The 21,301-nt window shown below is 41.4% G+C and overlaps 1 protein-coding gene across 1 annotated transcript in view; it reads left to right on the forward strand.

The window, feature by feature from the left end:
* Nucleotides 1–948: 948 nt before the first annotated feature.
* Nucleotides 949–21,301, forward strand: part of pappa2 (pappalysin 2) — an 84,213-nt gene continuing 63,860 nt past the window's right edge. The window contains exons 1-4 of the mRNA XM_080034504.1: nucleotides 949–3,002; nucleotides 11,903–12,135; nucleotides 12,919–13,146; nucleotides 13,474–14,072. Of these exons, the coding sequence (XP_079890630.1) occupies nucleotides 2,024–3,002; nucleotides 11,903–12,135; nucleotides 12,919–13,146; nucleotides 13,474–14,072 (2,039 nt within the window). The 5' untranslated portion in view covers nucleotides 949–2,023. The remainder of the gene's footprint in view (nucleotides 3,003–11,902; nucleotides 12,136–12,918; nucleotides 13,147–13,473; nucleotides 14,073–21,301) is intronic.

Raw genomic sequence — 21,301 nt, forward strand, 5'->3', positions numbered from 1 at the left:
TTGCTGATGCACTCATGTGAAAGTGCTGTGCCTGTATATTATACAGGTTGCGTCACACGTTTTGCATGTAAAGTCTTAAAACAACTTGTGACTGAGGCTGTCAAATAAATGTAGTGGAGTCAAGTGCGACGTTTTCCTCTGAAGTGCAGTGGAGCGGAATAAAATGGGAACACACAAGCAAAAAGTACAGCGAGCCTGAATAAATGGTGTCTACTTTCCACATCTGCGTTTATCTGTCTGTGAATGCCATTCTCAATGCAGGGCTTTATACTTTTTGTTGCTACTTTCTATTAGTTCCACACTGTTTTATTGATATAGCAAAGGAAGGAAGAAGGATCATCTGGATGCTTCTGTTTCCAGCGCTGGCTATGGATGGATGGATGGGTGGATGAGGTCAGGGGCGAGAATAAATAAATACATAAATCAACTTTTACAACCTGCCGGTCTCCTGACGCATCACAGGGATGCAGTTAAGAGCGCGCGCATGGACCGCTGCATGGGCATATACAGTGTGTGTGTGTGTGTGTGTGTGTGTGTGTGTGTGTGTGCGTGTGTGTGTGTGTGTGTGTGTGTGTGTGTGTGTGTGTGTGTGTGTGTGTGTGTGTGTGAGTGAGTGTGTGTGTGTGTGTGCAGGGGGGATGAGGAGAGAAGAGGATTTCCCTTGTAAAACACCACTGTGTGAGGCAAAAGGAAAAGGACCCACCCCCCCCTCTCCAAAACCACCGCACTTCCCCTACCGGTGATGTCAGGGCGGGCAGGGGCTCCCTGAACTCTCTGATAGAAAGAAGAAGGAGAAGAAGAAAAAAAAACTTTGGACTCCAGAGAATGAGGGAGAGAGAGAGAGAGAGAGTGAGAGAGAGAAATGGAGGAGTGAATGGAGGAGGATATTACTACTACTGCTGCATGGACCGGTGCAGAGAAGCAGCAAGTCACTCTCGGAGGCGCACCACGGACGGACACATTGAACGCGCACACGCCGATCGAGCCGTGATTTTCAACCGGACTAATATTTGAATTTGTGTTTGTTTGTCCACTTCTGAGCTTTTTTTTGCTCAACAAGTATAGGGGATAGTGGCTTATTCAAGAGGTCAGGCACTTTGCACTGCACTTCAATTTGCCAGTGGATTGACTTTGTCTTCTTCTTTTTTTCCCTCTTTCCAATCATCATTAGGCTACTCTGATTCACCTTGCATTTTGGAGCATATAGTCGCAGTCAAATGATGGTCAGGTCAAAATAAACGAGAAAGGCTTTGTGCGCAAAGAAAAAAAAAATCGGAATGCACCTGATGATTTTTTTTCTCACGCAAATGGAAACGGTGTCTAAATTTTTTCCTGAGTGATAAAGTAGTCCTGTGTCGGTCATTTCAAATTTGAAAGCAGCCTATACTGATAGGTGACGCCTAGTAATAGTTTCTTTTTCCCTCACCTTTTTTGCTGGGACGCAGCAATCTAGTTTCGCTATACCTGTAAAAACAGACAACAGTGGCAAAGGCTACAGATTTTTTCGTTTGATTTTTTTTTGTTTTTTTGTTTGTTTGTTTGGGGGCTCCACGAGTTTAAAGGAGGCAAAGCGTCGCCTCTAGAAGGGACCGCGCAAAGTGCAGAGGGGGGTGCGTGCGGAGACCCGTGCACTGCAGCTCATGCGTCAAGGAAGAAGGATTTAAATTAATTCAGCTTGAAGATCGGAGTGTTTTTTCTGCGATTCTTCAGGAAGCCTCAAACGCCTTATTTGGTTAGAAAATACTTAAAATAACCCCAATACGTCCATGTGATAAACTTTGACTGTGACTACATCTTTCATTATTGGACTGATCCTTTGGAATGCACTGACTTGCTTAAATTGATTTACAAATATATATATATATATTCAACCCAAACAGACAGTTTCTTTATTTGCTGGGGACATTTCTAATAACCAGTCTGGTGTGGGACCTCTATACTGCTGTCCACTCCCCTTCTCCCTTTATATTCAACCGAAAACATCCTTCTTATAATACCTTCCCTCTAACCTGAGAAAGAAAAAATGTTGTTGATCAGACTACTGGCTCCCTTCCTGGTCATCATCACCAACACGTGGCTGCTCAGCCCGGTGTGCTCCGATGCGCTCAGTCGGCACAAGCGCGCCCTGGCCCGGCGGGCGGACCGAGAGCTCTCCCGGCTAACAGGTGAACCGTGCACCGTCTCCCGGCGGCTACCCCTCTCCTCCTCGTCCCAACACCGCCCTCCAGCGGCCCGTCCCAGGACACACACGACGACGACGAGCCGAACCAGTGTGAGTTCCGCTTCTCCCACTGCGCTGCTGTGTGCGGGAGGAGGCTGCGGCGGTGCGTCTGACATCACCGACCGGGTCGCTCGGGACAAGGGAGGCCGGGGCGACGCAGAGGAGGGAGCTGGGAATGGATACATAACGGTGACTGGACAGGTTCATGAAAAAAGTTCCACAAAGGACGAGAAAGTGCACCGTTATGGCACGCAACGACCCGGGGTGTCTTCGCGTAAAGACGCCGGGCAGAGCGCATTCTCAAAGGGCCAAGCGCACTCCCCTACTCGCGGCTCTCGCTCCAGGCTCACCCGAAGCTTGGACGGGACATTTCGCTCTCCCTACGAGGAAGAGGGCAACTCAAGTTGGGAGAACGTTTACCCAGACAGCTCGACCGATTCCAGGGGGCTCCAAGTCCTTTATAGGCTTCAGAAAGGAGACGGAGACCAGCAGCAGTCCACCACCACCACCGAGACCGTGGTGCACGTAACCGAGCTGGACTACTCCTCCGGGGAGGTGGAGGATGAGGAGGAGGCGGATCCGCCGGCGAGCAGCTCCTCTCCCTGGGGGAGCCCCGTGCCTCGCGTGCCCCCCTCCTGGATGAGCGCCCTGTACTTCAGCGGGCGGAGGGAGCAGCTGAGGGTGAAGCCCGGCGCGGGGGTGGAGCTGCCCCGGGCCAGGTTCAGCCTGGAGCTCTGGGTGAAGCCCGAGGGAGGCCAGAGCAACCCCGCAGTCATAGCAGGTGGGTGACAACTGAGCATGTAGTAGAGGAGAACGGGGTACCATGAGCCACTGTTTACATTTGATGATTATATACAGATCATTTCAAGTGTAGGCTATTTGTTTCGAGTAATACCCTCAGGTTGTTGTGAAGCCCCATTAATTAAAACAAGTTATAATTTTTTTGAGAACAATGACCCAATCTAAATTGTTTGTGCTATCACCTGGCCCAAGGTGAGGGTAAGATGATCATGGGTATGGAGTACATTGAGCCTTTAGTGGTAAATGACAACAGTTACACAAAATATGATAATTTTTTTTAGAAAATTGCATTCTTGTAATGCTTAAAAAAAGAAAATGTATCATAAGTCTGAGATTAACCAACGGACAAATCCTTCTGTAATAAACTTCAGAATAGTGCTAAGAATGATTATTTAAAAGTGTAGTTGATGTAAGTGCTTTAGAAGTACTGCTATTTGGTTCAGATTATTGCAGAAAAAAATTATGTTGAGATAATGGCTGTTCAATTAAAGTCAAATTCAAATCACTTTATTCGTCCCCGAGGGTCAATTCAAAGGGGGCACATGACAGTAGCTTGAAAAACACAACAAACATAAGCAAAGCACACACTGTATAATCAACAGCACACACATCACACTCACACACATTACACAATCAAGCAGCACACATATTTGCAACAACAATATTCAACACACAAATAATAATTCTAAAGTGCTTTGTGAAGTGCTCCAATCATAAAGTGCATTGCGGCATGTTATTAAGAAGTGCATTGCAGCATGTTCATAAGCTAGTGGTCAGCATTAAGGAGCCCTGGGCATGAAGGTTGTCCGACAGAATGGACAGCGGCATCTGCGTCCTACGTGTAGATTTTACAGTCTGTTGGTCATATGGGGGTTGGGGGGGTGGGGGGGCCGCCCAATGATCTTTGAACAGACCTTATCCACATTCAACAGGCGGTTCTTGTTTTGCAGGGTGATGGAGTGGAACCAGCTAGTGAGAGAAAAATTTATTACATTTTTCAATGAAGGCATAGTAGAATGTGGTGAGAATGTCCTTGTTGTTTTGCATTCCTCTCTCTGCAGAGATGGTTGCATAGTTGAAATATACAAAATCAAACAGACAAGGTTTAGTCAAATAAACACCTAAATATACATTCAATACCTTTTATTTATACTAGTGTGAAAGAAGACATGTTATGAAAGCTATATAGCCAAACATCTCAAAATTGACCAGTGCTAGGAAAAAAAAGTGCTTGTGTTTGCCTGCTTTGTCTAACCTTCTAGATTGCGCTGTGACACACAAGCATTAAGTGGCCGATTCAGACACACTATAAGTAACCCTTAACAGCATGTGGGTTTGTCCCTTTTCCAAGCATTCACTTTGGGCTTTGTGAAGTTATTTTGTCACATGCGCCCAGTTTTGCAAAAAAAATGACACCGGTCCCATGCTGCTTTCCACCACCGAGGTCAAACAGAGTTCAGGGTTTTGCTCTGATGATGTCAGAAGTCCCAGTGACCATGGAACACATGACAACACTGCGATATTGACATCAAGTGCTGAAACAAAGCACATTATTGCATACCGACAATGATGTTGTAATTACTCAGAATTCCTCATGGGGGCGGCAGAAGTTACGCACTATTGCTTTCACATTTTGATCCTGATCTCAGTCATTTATTATCAGGCAAAGTGACCAAAAGATTCTCCAAGTTCCAACTCTTCAAATGTGAGGATTTGCTCAGTTTTATATGATTGTCAATTCAGTTTGTTTAGGTTTTTGGACTGTAGAATGGGAAAATAATCAAATGCAAAACTTGTGCGCATCTGAGTTGAGCTAGACCGATGAATGAGCCAGGCTGATACAGTATATCGGCTGATATGAAGTTATTGCAGTTATATGGTTATTGATGTCTGTGTTGCAGAAAAGTTCTCCTCATTACAATGACAATGTGTATGTCATGTATGTATCTTGGTCACAATGCAGAAAAAAATAATCTAGGGGATCAGTATCAGCTGGATTTTGAATACTCTTAAATATCGTGCACACACTGTATTTGATTGCTGTATTAGCAAAAATGAATCACTTACTTCTCTGCTTGAACCGCTTACCCATGGCATTTTTTAGGTTACGATTTCACCCCTGCTGACAACACTAACAATCATCATGAATGTAATGGGGTAATAATACAGACAGTAATTTCACAGAGCAAGAAATTAATGAGGCTATTCGAAAATTAAAACCAGGAAAAGCTGCAGGCATAGATACAGTGCTGAACGAATATATTAAAAGCACCTCAACTATTTTTATGCCTTTATATGTCCTCTTGTTTAATAAGATCTTGGACTCAGGTGTTATTCCCGAGGACTGGGTGCTTGGTCTAATCGTGCCCATATATAAAAAGAAAGGGGATATGAGCGACTGTGATAATTATAGAGGAATCACACTTTTGAGTTGTCTAGGTAAATTATTTACAAATGTATTGAATGAAAGGCTATGTACATTTTGTGAAGAGAATTCTATCCTGAAGGAGAACCAGGCAGGATTCAGAAAGAACTACTCGACCGTTGATCATATATTTTTACTAAAACAAATTATTGATTTGTACTGCTTTAAAAAGAAAAGTTTATTTTGCTGTTTCATTGATTACAGTAAGGCATTTGACACAGTCTGGAGAGATGCACTCTGGCATAAGCTCTTACAAATAGGCATTCAGGGTAAATTCCTTAATGTAGTTATCAATATGTATAAAAATATAAAATCATGTGTATATGTTAATGGCGCTAAATCTGAGTTTTTTGCAAGTTTAACAGGAGTTAGACAGGGTGAAAACTTATCACCACTGCTGTTTGCCCTCTTCATTAACGACTTAGAGGATTATTTATTACAAAAAGGTTGTGAGCCCATTACTTTTGATGATGCTGTGTTAGACAATTTTATACAACTAATGGCACTGATGTACGCTGACGATACTATTATCTTGTCTACAACTAAGAGAGGGTTACAGAAAGCTATAAATCATATGTGTGACTTCTGTGAGAAATGGAAACTAAAAGTTAATAGCGATAAAACTAAAGTTACAGTTTTTGGATTTAGGAGAGCGGATACTAGTAAACTACAGTTTGTGTGCAACGGTCAAAATCTAGAGACTGTACATTGTTTTAGATATCTTGGTGTCATCATGAGTTATAATGGCTCATTTAAAACTGCTGTTGAGGAACTGCGTAAGCAAGCATTGCGCGCAATGTTTGCTTTACTCAACAAATGCAGAAAGCTTCAGCTTGCTGTAGATGTCACTCTGGACCTTTTTGACAAATTGGTTACTCCAGTTATGTTGTATGCATGTGAAGTGTGGGGGTTTGAAAAACTACATCTGTTAGAAAAACTACATCTCAAATTTCTAAAGTACATCTTAAAAGTAAAAATGACAACCTGCAGTCATATGGTGTATGGGGAACTTGGACGGTACCCACTCTGTGTTACAGTTAAAAAAAGAATAATTGGTTATTGGGGGAGACTGTTAGAAAGTAAAGACAGTAAACTTAGTAAAATCATGTACAATCAGCTACACAGCCTGCATAGCAGCAGTGTGTATGCATCACCCTGGGTATCACAGGTGAAACAGATACTGGATGACTGCGGGTTGTCATACATCTGGATAACACAAAAATACAACAACATTAACTGGCTGAAAAGAACTGTTGAGCGGAGGTTAAAAGATCAATTCATTCAGAAATGGCAGAGCGAGCTTACAAGCATGACTTCCTGTGACTTATACATAGAATTTAAACAAGAGTTTAAACTAGAAAAATATCTGTTGTATGAAAATCAAAAGTCCAGACAGGCCATCTGCAATTTTAGAACCAATAACACCCGCATACCTAAAGTCACAGGAAGATACAAAGGGCTGGAAAGAAACCAAAGAATATGCAACCTTTGTGATGCCAATTGTGTTGGAGATGAATACCATGTACTTTTTGAGTGTAAAAATGTGGATGTAATGTATTTTAGAAAAAAGTATCTGCCAAATTATTATGTTTATTTTCCATCCATGACCAAACTGATTTCACTTTTGAGGGCAAGTAGGCCAGGGGTTATTGTTAAAACAGGTGCCTTTTTGAGAAATGTTTTGCCATTGTTTAAGTGATGTTTTTGTTTTGTTTTGTTTTGTTTTTCCTTGCCGTGCACCATTGTTTTGTTTTGTAATGATTTCAGTTGAATTGTGTGCTCCATGCCATGTGCTATGGCCGTGAGCCGTAATAAATAAATGAAAAAAAAAAAAATGAAATTAAAAAGTTGCGTGGGATAGTGTTACTGAGCAACAATGGGTTTCATTCTGATGATAAGATAATCAAACGGGATGGTGAATAGGATTATTTTGATGAGGCTGATATTAATTGTTGGCTGGTAACGATGATGATGTCTGTTCTATATTTCATTGTATAGAATACGCTACACCTTTCATTGCACAAGGCTTTACTGGGACGTGCATCACATAGCCATTCAAACAATAGGCAGTTCAGTCAAGGTGGAGTCAGCCATTTCTGGAGAATGCTTGTTGTCAAATGGTATGTGAACAAAGCGGGCCCACCTTAGTTAGCCACATGCCCGTTTACAGAGCCTACGCAGTGTATTGAACACTAGATTTCTTTTCAGCACACACACAATAGCCACTGGTGAGATATTCACTGATTTTGACAACAAGTGATTTTGACACCACATTTAAATACATGTGATCATGTATGCAAAGGGTTAACGCTAGGCTAATAACTTCTACAATGATCCACAGTATAATGCGCTATCTAATTAGAATACAATAGTTTTTTAAGGCATTTTCCGTCACACATTTTTCAATTGTCTTTTTTAGATACGTGGTGAGTGGTTAGATAAGGCCCAGGGTGTGCTTAATTGACTATTCATTTCCGAGCAGCCAGTCACACACTGTGGACATATTGAGCGTATGAAACCTTCATTCAAGCAGTCTGTTCATGTGAGGACCATCAATGTTTTTTCCAGGGATCTGGCGTCAAGAATGTAACATTTGGAGAGAAAAAAAAGCTTCACATTTGACAGAACAACACATGGATCAGAACAATTTGACAAGGATGAAAGCACTACGGTGCAGCTGTCCAGATAGTGAGGGAGACCACAAACTGTTACGTCCACTCACATTTGCTCTGATCAAAGATCTGACTCCATTACTCCAACTTTTTTTCCCCCTCATTGCTTCCTTATGTGAGGGCGGCATTTCGTGGCATGGGCCTTTTCCCCTTTGTAGTGGCCTGAAGGAATCTGACAAATAGGGAAAAACAAATTCCTATTGTTTCTGCCAGACATGACACTGACATTGGTTTGACCTCTGATGGTGTTATGAATCCAGTTTGTTTTGTGCATTTCGTCCTCTGTGTTAATGTGACTGTGTGTGTTTTCAGGGTATTTGGGAGCTGCCACATTATTATTGGATGCATAATGTATAGTTGTTTGTTGTATTTTTACTGTATGTTGCACAACATCTATGGCAATACTAATGCGTTAATAATGGTAACCAGTATTGACCATTAGCCTATATTGGTACGACTCTAGCATATTCAACAATTTACCTCCCCTTATGATGTCATAAGGGGAGAGAAATCTGACTGTGGTTCACGCCCCCATTGCCAACCTAACTTAGTACTACCGCCACCTGTGATAAGCCACACCCCCAGATACCTCTCAATCTAACCTGAAGTTAGAATCAAACCAAAAATCAGAGCAGACTTGTTTTTTTGGAAGGCGGGGCTTAAATAGACAAGCTCTAAAATGGAGCGTTTCAGACAGAGGCTGAAAAAAGGAAATTCAGCAATGGCACTGTGAGAAATATAATTTTTTTTTTGTTTCTTTAAAAAAAAATACATTAAGTAGTAGAAACACAAAATAAAAATTTGAACCTTAAAATGAGCATAATATGTGCCATTTAAATTATACATTTTGTGGATACAAAAGTTAATAATGATTAACTGTAGCCCACCTCAAATTTACCAAATTTATAATGCACTGGGAAACGCTGCTACCTGGTCAACACACACAACCCTGCAAATGGCAAATTACTGTGAATTTGCTTCCTGTCTGCTATATCTGTAAGCAGTCGATTACTTAATATATTCTCCATAACAACAGAAGGTGATCTTATGTCAATGTTTTACGACTAATTACGCTTGCCCCCATGAGGCCCAGACAAAAAGGAAATAAAACTTTTAAACATCACAACCTAATTGAATTGGGTATAATACTTACGCTAAACTAATGAGACCACATGAAGATGAATGTCAACCCGAACTAGGGCAACAGTGCAAGTGTCTCTCAAACACAAAGACCACATTTCCCATAAACTTTGTAGTTTCCTGTTGCAGACAGAATGATGTCACTTTTTTTGGCAGCTCTCTTTCACCATGACCATCTGTTGTTGCGTGGAGCGCTGACAACTTTTTAGCCCGATTCAAGTTTGATTCAAAACAACGCCCTACTCTTGTGTCCAATTAAATAATATACCTACAGCATGCTGAACGCTGTGAAGCAAATTCAGCACATTTCCCAGGAACGGACCTTGTGATAGAGCATTCTGTAATGCAGCTTAGACAAAGGCTGACGTTTTGCCTCCATAGATATGAATTATATTGATGATTAAGTTTAATTTAAAGCGCTTTCAGCAATCCATGTGCTTTGCTGTAGATATGTATGAATTGATACTAATACTATATTTGTATACATTTGGCAGTACAGTTAGTTTTATGTAGTACAGTATTTACTTCTGCAAAGCGGTTGCCTCCTAGGCTGCTACTCTCTTCAACTGAATGAAATGCCTTAACCGTGGAACTGGCTCACCTCCTTGGGGATGTTTTGCTACAGTTGCCCACTTCACACACTTACGCACACACATATGCATGTAAGCATATGCACATGCAGACAGGCATACAGTGTTGAGGAGGGTGAAGGGGTTCCCTGACCCTTTGCTGTCCCAGTATTAGACATGTGGGGAGCAGATGTGTATCTGTGTGTGTGTGTGTGTCTGTGTGTGTGTGTCTGTTGCAACAGCAGATGGAAACATGGGGGCCTTGCCTTGCCTGAGTGAAATACCTCCGTCCCTCCTTCCCCTCTCTGTTCTCTCCCGCTGTCTCTGTCTATTCTCTAGCTGAGTGACACACAGCCTCACTGTGTCCTTCTCAATTGTTGTTTTTATATATCCACAGGCGAGATTGGTTGTTTGTGTGTTTTATTGACTAATTTCAAAGGCCATATTGTGTAAATTTGCTGGACTTTGACTTTGCACGTTTTTACCAAATTAAGGCGAGACACTGCAGGCAAAAACATTGTTTTGTCAAGCTCAATTTTGAGATATTCGTTATTTTGCTTCCATATCGTGTTTTCTTTCATTCTAGAAAAAAATAAAGGGCTGAAATGTACATTTGAATGTTTATTTGACTAAACCTTGTCTGTTTGCATCTAGGGGAGAAAGGGGTAATCTGAGCCGGTTTTTACATTTGCGCCCCTCTAAGCGAGCTAAAATGATTTATCACTCAAATTGACACATTTCCCATTAATTCAGGATGTTTCCTAGACATAGAATTTTTTCAAGACAAAGGGCAGTGAAAATATGATTGTTTTAAAAAAAGTTGTCATGTGGCTCACTTTACCCCAGCTGTGGGGTAAACTGATCCACTTACTTTTTCCACTCTGAAACTACCATAACAACACATATTTTAACAGTAAGAATCCTGAAAGCTAGCCACACATTCCAGAACTAATGTCGGACTAGTAAAAGAATGATGGGGTTTGGTCATATTAAGCAAATCAAATTTTCTAAACACTTGAAAGTAACTCTGAACAAAATCAAATACAACATATTATAATTCAAAAGGTTTTAATAAGATTCAAATGAAAGATAGAACCAGTTAGATTAGAACACAGTCTGGGGGTCAGAACACAGGAGAAGACCCAACTAGATTATAACATCAGCCTGTCATACTCTACAACTAGGCCTACTCTACATTCCAGCCCTGAAGGTTACAGGGAAAGATGAGAAGGTGCTCTTTCCGTGTGGTTGCCCCAGGTCGTCTTCCTGGTGTATTTCCTTGGCATGATGGCTTTTCTACAATGTGTATGACATTAAAATTAAATATATGTCATGTAATATTACATTAAAATGTGTAAGACTAAACTTAACTTGTGCCTCATGGTGGGGGAAAGTGAGACAGTGGCTCACTTTCCCCCACAGCATTTGGCTCACTTTCCCCCACCACCACAATTTGAGAAAAAACTACCTCTCTTAGCATTTCAGGCTAATCTTTAGGTAATATCATCACATGTTTTTTATATGTTGGTAATTCATCAACACCTATGATAGAAGTTTTTCTACGTGAATACATTTGCTTTGGCACAACAGTTGATTAAGTTGACAGCAAGAAAATTACTTTTACATGCAAAAAAAAAAAACTATTTTGGTGAAAAAAACACGCTTACCACATCACCATGAGGTCCTCTCTTTCAGGGCCATGGGGAAATGAGAGGGGCTTGAAAACATATATCTCACATGACCACAAATGTTTTCCGTTGCCTAGATACAGGGGGTTGCTCACATTACCCGATGCCTCAGATACTCTGAACCAAAAATCTCAACTTCTATAGCACTTATATCAATTAAACTTTACATTATCATTATAATTAATCATTAATTAGTTGAAATGTGCATATTTATTCAAAAATGTCTGAAAAAATCGTAATACAGAAAATGTATGATCTCATGTATGTAATCAACTGGCAACGTTTTATGATGATATCTGTAAGTTAAAAATGTTACCCCATTCACCTGCAGTGTCTCTCACTTTCTCACACATATTTTACTTTCCCCCATTTCCCCTTTGCCGTAGGTGTATTTGACAATTGTTCCCATTCACTGAGTGAGAAGGGCTGGTCGGTAGGCATCCGCACTGTGGAACCTGCTGGTGCCAAAGATGCCCGGTTCTACTTCACGCTTCGCACGGACCGAGCCCTGAAATCTACCACCATCTACAGTCACCAGCGCTACCGAGCCAACGCCTGGACTCACCTGATGGCTACTTACAACGGCCACAACATGACCCTGTATGTTGATGGGGCCAAGGTGTGTGTGTTTTAGTGAATGGTTGAACTTTGGTTCACTGTTGTGTCATTTTCCCTTTTCTCGCAGGAACGGTTTTTCACGCTTCACTAAAAGCAACATCAATGTAATCATGACAGCTACTCAGTCGCATGTCAACAGGTCGGTCTTAAAAAACTTCCCTCTGATGAAAGCTTGGGAAAAACTAGTCAGCAGATCTTGAGTTGGGATTGCTTTTTTAAAACTATTTCTTAGGTGGAGAATAAATTCCAGTGTTAAAATGTAACATTGTTCTTTTCTTCATCACCAATTTGTATTGGAGCCAGTTGCAGAAAACAAGTTGTAGGACAGAGTGAGAGGCCATGCTAGTTTCTCAAATGAATGTTTGGGTAACAGATCTTGTGTTTCAACCCCAGCACCCATGAACAATCCATCAGCAATGCATCATAGTTTTGACATGCAAGGAGTTGAATTTTTTTGGACGGGACACCTGATTAATTCTAGGGGTATACTGCGGTGTCAGCCAATCAGAGCATTCGGGGAATAGAGTTCACATGCGATATGCCATCATTTTGTTGAAAACCAGATGGAGAGCTTCTCAAGTGACATTGCCACAACATTGGCAGCTATTAAACTCTGGTGACTTCATATGTTCTTTTTAAAAATGTCTAATGAAATTAAGAAGTTGTCTTTGGATTAGACCATCACTCATTTGCAATGATCATAACACAATTAGAATGGAGAGACATTTGTTTTCGGCCTCTCCTCTTGCCTTGGCTGTCGCTTCGACTCTGCTTTTCTTTTCAGGTGGGAGAGAGCAGTATCCAGTCCGGGAATCTCTACAGTCCCTTCATGAAGACGTGCCGAACCCTCTTCCTCGGCAGTAACCAATCGGATCAGGGACCCAGCTTCAGGGGCCATATAGGTGGTGTGGTCCTTTGGGGCTATGCCCGCTCTCATGAGGACCTGCTGATGCGACCACTTCAAATTGACAAGAGCAGGCCACTCTTGGCCATGTGGGCCGACTTTACTAATGTAACGGAATATATTTAAATTGTACATTTTTGGTTCAGATGAGTTCTAGCAATAATCCCATCACATTAGACACATGATAAGGGCTGTGCTTAAAAAATCGATACAACAATATGTATTACTAATTATGACTAAGCAATGACTCATGATAGATCATATCTTGACCCATGTGCCGTGATGAGTATCATACATCCTTAAGTCCTTGCCAATAACCAGCACTGCAAATGATATACATTTACTTATCAGCATTACCTTTTCAATGTTATATACCAACATATTGAAATTGAATTGGAAATAGTATTGAAGTATATTTTATTTTATTTGGCTCAGGTCGAACAAATATGGACTCCACACAAAGTTGGCTTCCATCCAACCATCATGGCCACTCCTCTCCCTGAACAAGAACTGGTGTCCTCGTTCCTGCCTCCACCCTGCGGCCTGACGCCCTGCGACAACACCGACATTATCTCTGGCTACAACAACAACTGGCAGCTCCGCACCCCCAAGCGAGTCCGCTACCGGATCGTCAACCTCTCCAATGACGACGGCGGGATGCCCACCGTGTCACAAGCCCAGATTCAGCTCCAGCACCGGGCCCTTGCTGAAGCCTTTCGCCCTTACAACATCACCTTGGATCTGAGCGTGCAATCCGTCAAAAACTCCAGCCTACGACAGCGGTTCATCCTAAGCAACTGTCGAATTGGGAAGATCGGGAACCACCAGTGCGATCCTGAGTGCGACCACCCACGGACGGGCCACGACGGAGGGGACTGCCTCAGACTGGGACCCTGTTACAACTGGAAGAGACAGGATGGAGTTTGTAACATGGAGTGCAACAGTATACACTACGACTACGATGATGGAGACTGCTGTGACGAGGAGGTCACCGATGTGCTCAGGACCTGCTTTGATCCCGAGTCCCCCGACAGGTGAGGTTAAAAAAGACCAGAGGTTTGGCCATTCTCACCACTGCTGTTCTATGTTTCTTTTTTTAACAACATTTTTCAAACCAATTGGTCTAACATTAAACACATCACATTAAAAGCCTATCAGGGAAGGACAGGATTATGACAACAGTCAATTTTCCTCTTTCCATGACTGCTTAGCTGGCACTAAAAATTTGATTTTCCACAATTTTGTCAGACTAAACGCTGATCAAAATCTGAAAAATTCTTCTAATTGGACCTGATAATTTCACCACAGCCATTGATCCCTTTACTGGACCATTTAATTCAAACACTAAACCTACCGCCAAAAACCGAGGCATAATTTTTCGATCAGAACATGACATTTGAACACCATGTTATCAATCTTGTCCAATCCTGTTTCCTTCAACTAAGAAATATTGCAAAATCCGCTCCATGCTGTCCTCCTCTGACTTACATTAAATAATCCATACTTTAATTTTTTCACGTCTCGACCACTGTAATACAGCTGCCTCAATGAAGCTGCAATCAACCGGTTGCAATTGATTCAAAACGCTGCCGCCAGCCGCCAATTTCAAAATCCTTCTGATCACCTACAAAGCACTGCATGATCTTGCCCACGGCCCACTTACATTTTGTATATGAAGCACTTTGTAACTGTATTTTTTTAAAGTGCTATATAAATAAAGCCTTACTTACTTACCTTTCTGAAAAAACTGTTTTCAAAAACCCTAGTCAGATTTCTCTCCCCTTGTGATGTCATAAGCCACGCCCCCTCATTACAATCCTAATTTAGCACTACCTCCACCTGTGATAACAAAACCTTCAGATACCCCTGCCGGCAGTTATATCCAGAGTAAATCAGAGTTGACTTTTTGGAAGGTGGGGCTTAAAGCGATGGGGTGATTCAGACAGATGCAGAAAAGAGGAGATTCAGCTATGGCACTGTGAGAAATATAAAGATTCTTTTGGACACTTCTCCATGAATACAGTTTCTAATAAACCCAAGTTACCTGAACCTGAACCTGAAATATGCATACTATGTTACCTTTAACTTTCAGTAACACTATTGTATCTGAACTGCGTTCCCAAACAGTGGCATACTTGATAATAAAAGTTGAGTGTGTGTATGTATTTGAGGGCTAAAAGGAAATTTGGAATAAAGGTGTAGTTCTTCTGCCCTGGAGGATTAATAAGGAACCAGTCCTCTGTCTGATCATTTGTGGTAATCTCTGTAAATCAAAATTCAAATTTGTATTCTGTCAAGGTAGAATTTAAATAGCAACGATTCTCTTTGTCCATGAAGGAGTAAGAAACTTGAGTTGTATTGTTATTTTCAGAGTACAAGTAAATCATTTTCAGAAGGATGTTGTTGCCGGTCACACATTTTTAATTTTTAATTTATTTAATACAGGGACAGTGCATATTATTAAACATTTCTGTCAATATGCCAGAATTAGCCAGAAGGCTATTTTTCATCTGCAGTCCCTAGACAGATGGTAAAAGTCACCCTAAAAGAAAATAAAGTTACACATTTACATAACACAATATACCTATAGTAAAACGTACTATTAAAAAGTAAGTAAAGTAAAAAGTACTATTAAGCTAAAATATACAATAAAAACACAGCAGAGCAACAATCAGACAACAGCAGACAATGACATGAACAGGTTAATGGTAATGTAGAGAGCTCTGAATGTTTGACTGAATATACAGTATGTAGTCCATCTATATAGATGAACTTATATTGAGACAGAAGGAAAATGTGAAAGTCTACATAGTTGGAGATAAAGCACCAAAAGAATAAATATTTCAGCCAGAGAGGACAACATGTTTTTCCAGAGGCAAGAAGTCTCTTGGCATAAACGGCCAATAATAAGACTATTTCTCATCACGAGGTGGATATCTTGCACGCTGCAGTGCTTCGGTGGGATGTGCAACAGCTCAACATGCCTCATGTACAAATTGGTGCTTTCACTTTCCCCAGTGGTTTTGGAGAGAGCTCTGTGAAGCAGGGATGGTGGGTTAAGAGGCCAAAGTACACACTTTAATTTTTACTAAATAACTCGAGCGGCAGCCCGCTGCCTTCCATTTGGTCTTACAGACTGCCTCATGCAGAGTTCCAAATAGCTTGAATGAAGACTCCCCATGAATTTGTCAGCCCAGCTTCTTTAAGGGCCAATCCTTAATCCAAATTGTGACCACAAGCTTTACACTGGGCCACTGGGAAACAACATGGGAACTGGAGATCATTTTTTTGTTAAAACAATAGCTTTAATGCTTGATGTTTGACAGTTGACAGAATGTCACAGCTTGACACAAGGTTGTATAACCCTATAACCCTTTTAAAACCAGTAGAATATATACACATTATTATATTCTGAAAACCTGTGACTTCATAAGGGGAGAAAACACACCGCTCATCACTAACCTAACTAAGCACTACCTCCACCTTTGATAAGCCACCCCCCCAGATCCCTATGAATGCTGGCAAGATTCAAACCGGCAGTTGGATCAATGGCCAATCAGAGCAGACTGGGCTTTTTGGTAGGTGGGGCTTATATTTCATAAAGATACAGGCTCTGAAATGGAGTATTTCAGAAAGAGGCTGCTAAGAGGGGATTTAGAAATAGCACCGTGAGGAAAATAAAGTTTTTTTTGGACACTACACCATAAAAACAGATTCTGGTAGAAACCCAAATTACAATTTTGAACCTGAAAATGAGCATAAAAAAACAAACATGAACTGGCTGCCAAAGCTGAGAATGGGTAGCAAAGGAGTGACCTATTGCTTCTTCACTTTCCTGTTCCAAAACTCAAGGCACCATTGAGCAAGGCACTTGAACTCAGCTCTGTCAATGGCCAACAGAAGAATACAAGTTTAAACTGGATAGGTCCAAGTGGTCAACAACAGTGGGAGACTGCGGTTGTCCCGTGCAGCTCCTAGGTGTGAATTTGGGCATCTGTGTGAATGGGAAACAGGCGGATGCTGAATGAGAACACATAGCATGTTTGAGTGTCCCTGGAAGACAGAGGTTAAAGTGAGGTACAAGTAAAACTAAACAGAAAAGAAGCTGGCACACGTGTGTGGTCTCTTTGGAGGAAGTTCTTCAAATGTGTCATAAGTAAACATCCATTTATGTTTGTCCTGTTGCGAGCTTGGTGGGATAGACACGGCGAGACAGACAGGAAAGACATTTGGTTTGGTAGTTGTTATGGTCAGATGTGCTCAGCCTGCAGCTCACTGCCCCGTGGAGAGGAGATGAACCACGATGAAAAAAGTTGGACGGCAGACAGGGCTCCACTATGTTGTTTTGCACAAACATGGGTCTGGTCCTTTGGCCTAAATTATAAAAAAAATCCCAGTTATTTATTCAAGACTTAATTTAAGGGTTGGAGCAAAGCATCGTCCAAAGGAAATATGAAAATGTACCCAGCACATTGAACATGGGTAATAATTGGAAAACATTTTACTTTGTTATATGAGAAGGAATTTTGATGATCAATCTAAGGCATTGATGTTGACTGGAGCACACGTTTATAGATCATGACAATGGATTTGATCTGGTTTTGTGCTAATCTTTTTTTTTTGTTACTTTCACAAATAAGACCTTGCTTTTCGTTTTGAAAGTTGCTGAGGATGAGGAAAGCAAAACTCCAAAGTCACAGTATGTGTGTACTCGAAGGCAGTGATGTGAATCCTGTCTTCAGACCAGAGTGTTGTAAAACCTGGGCCAAGCAGACAAACAGTAGTTCGGGTCTACTGGAAAGGTCCTGACCCCAGCGTTGAAAATGCGAATGCATGTGAGCGCTCCGACATGCCTGTGTGGATGTGTTCTGTGTCTGTCCCTGGATATCCGGGCAGGGAGAGAGAGAGAGAATTAATGTGCAGATGACATTTCGCTGGCATTTGTGGAGCACTGAACCATTTTTATGTTTGGGATCTGGGTTTTCTGATATCTCCCCCCTTTCCCTCTGAGCTCTTGGCCAGGTATGCGAGTGGGACCCTACATGTGTGCAGCTGCTACTGGCCAGTTCAAGGCCAGAGGTTTTTTCCGAATCCAGCTTCTGTCACGACGCAAACTTGCTGTCAAGAGCCAATTGTAGAGCGATGGCCAGGTACGCCGCCGATTCTGGCATTGCAATAAAGAGAAAGGGAGCGGTGGAAAGGGAAAGACGGCAAAAGTGGAGAGGGAGTGATGGGGTGGTGGGGAACATCATGTCCATTTATGCTGAGACACATGTGCTGGATTTGCTCAAATCCTTTTTGCTTGGGGAATCCTAGACCTTGCGATAGTGTGCAAAGCTCAGAGCAGTTCAACTTGAAAGAACAATCCCTTTACAAAATAGTTGAATCTAGTAGTAATCTAACTCTCAGTTAGATTCAATCCGGCAGTTATATTCAGGATCTTTCATAGCAGATAGGGATGTGTATTGGCAATAATCTGACAGATGTATTCCTTACCTTACCTGTGTCTATATTGACAATAATATAATCCACCAATCTAGTTAGAAAGATAATCTTAGTACACAGCCCAATGCAATGCTTTAGTTTAGAGAGAAAAGCAAAGCTTGATAGGCCTGCCATGCCTAGTTATAGTTGCTAAGCTATGATCGGACAATTACTGGTCAGATGACGAGTTTTGGGTTAATTTCTCTCCATATTTGGAACATTGTCATTCCACGAAACCACTGCTTGGGGCTACTGGGGGTTACTGCTGCTAGTAGGCCTTAGAGTCTGTGCTCATGAAAGTGACTTTTATACTGTATATACGAGTGCTGGTATCTTTTGTCCGAGTACTGCATTCATCAAGACCTGAGGAGCTACTGTTTGGGTTGTGCATGCTTTGTACGTTGTTTATTTCAGCACGTATAAGTGTAGGCCTACAACAGCAAATGAAGTCCTTGTAATATATAATCAAATGCTTGACGGATGTTGCCGTGATGTATTTAGAGTCTGTCTTCTGGGTTCCTCGACAGTTCAAAGTAACTGACTGGTAAACAATAATATTGAAAGTGGACACACATCCCAACTGTTTGACGTGGTGACAGTGCTGGTGCTGACTCGGCTGTTGATCCACACAGGGTCTGACTTGCCCACAAAATGGTAATGTTGTTAATTCATTACCAGGGTTTCCGCTTCAATCGTGCAGAGACATTTATTTTATTTTTTGCCATGTTGGCGGTACACTTCCATCCGAGGCATCCTCTGAGTCTCAGAAGTTGAAGAGTCAACTGTTTAGTGGTCGACTTTCTGTCACTTGTAATTGCCGGGCCCGGGGTGATGGATACTGCAAGCAGCCTCGGCTGAACTCGGCTTCAGTGCCGTAGTGAGAGCGGTGGCTTCCCTGGTGCATCTTAAATCTTGAATCCTCATTTAGTCAGGTAAGAAGCCCGAGAAATAAGCCTGTAATTTACAGTACAAAACACATGCACTCGGAGGGATTGCATTAGGGGTGAGGATAACACTCATAAAGTGCTCTTGGCTTAAGACCAATTAGGAGGGGAAGTGCCTCACTTAATGATACATTGACTGTAGTGAATGGGAGGATGGGGATTAGGCTAGTGCTTACATATTTCTTCTTTTTTCAGCTCATTTCTGCTTTTCATTTTAGATAGGAGAAGTGACTGAGGTAAATATTAAAATGTGTCTTAGCAATTTTGCCCTAGTTATAGCCATACAATAACCTGATGTGTTAGCCTACATGATAACATAACTCCCAGCATGACAAATCCAACATGAAACAATGATTCATTACACGATAATCATCAAAAAACACTTTTCGCAGCGTTTTCTTTGGGGGATAAAATGAAACACCAAACGTATGTAGGTTTGATACTTTCAAGTTAATATGAACTGATTTGACCCAACAAAACTGCAGTTCCAGTGCACTTTGCAGTGTTGTATTCCTCTATACATAAAGCAGACCCTTGGAGGTGCTTAAACACAGATATACATAGCTTAGCAAAGCTTAGCAAGTTAGCCAGCATAACACCTGTCCAACATCAATGCTCTTATATTTACACATTGCTGCCTGTACAGACTGCCTTGCACTTAGTTAAAGCAGTGTCCTAAGAAGAGGTCTAATCAGGTCATGTGAAAACACCTGTGTGGATGGCCATGGCGATTAGTGTTCTCAGGATAAGCAAGCAGGGACTGGAACATTTCTGTATTTAAAATCCCTTTTTTATTGATTTCATGTAATATTCTAATTTTCTGAGATTTTAAATTTGGGGTGTTCATAAGCTGTACGCCATAATAATCAAAATTATAATAAATACAGGCTTGAAATATCTCACTTTGCATGCAATGAGTCTATATAATATATTATTTTCACCTTTTAAGTTTAATTACTTAAATAAATGATTTTTTCTGAGTTTCACCTGTACAGTAGGGGAGAACGGGGTAAGTAGGCACACTTTTTACTCTAGTGAGAATTGCTCATCACCAAAACATCTGTCAATAGCCATTCCTACATTAAATTGAAGCTTAAGGTGTTGGCTAGAAATGTGTGTCTCTCTTTTTTTCCAACTTATTGTAATGAAGAAGTAATTTACCATCAAAGACACTCTGACACATTGTGACAACCAACCCCATCAAGGGGTCGGTTGTCACACACTATGGGGTTGTTTGTCACAATGTTATCTTAATGGGAAAAATCTTAAAAAGAAGGCAAGGAGGCAGAACCAAATTTGAATGTTTAATTGCATTGTCAAGTTGACAAATAGGCCTACATAATGTTCTGTAGCCTTGGCAGCTGGTCTAGTTTGGGATGCACTGGGTTGTTTTGATTTTGTTGCCCTTTTTTCTTTTGCTTGCTAGCTGCCTTTTCCTGCTCTATTCTTTCCTTCTCTGGGGTGTCAGTGAGGATACAGCTTGACAATTTCTTTCGTTATTGGGTTCCTTTTCTGGCTGCAGCCTTGAGATAACATGTGACAACCAACCCCCCAAAAAATTTGACGACCAACCCCAACTTGAATTTCTTGCTAGCATCAAGGCCAACAACCATCTGACAACTAATTAGCTTGCTAACCACAATCTAAACTATAGTTTACCCTTCACACTTTCTGAGGGTAACAAGTGTTTTGTTATAAACCCATTGTGTAAAAGCCTAGAAGAAAAATACTGAGAAGCAAAATATTTTGAATTTGACATGAGAAACACAAAACATCCTCTCACCTGAAATGCAGCTGTCTTCCTCCAAGGAAGTCTATGTATGTGACCTCTGATC

This window comes from Ammodytes marinus (genome assembly GCF_949987685.1).
Source record: "Ammodytes marinus genome assembly, chromosome: 9".
Classification (NCBI taxonomy): domain Eukaryota; kingdom Metazoa; phylum Chordata; class Actinopteri; order Uranoscopiformes; family Ammodytidae; genus Ammodytes; species Ammodytes marinus.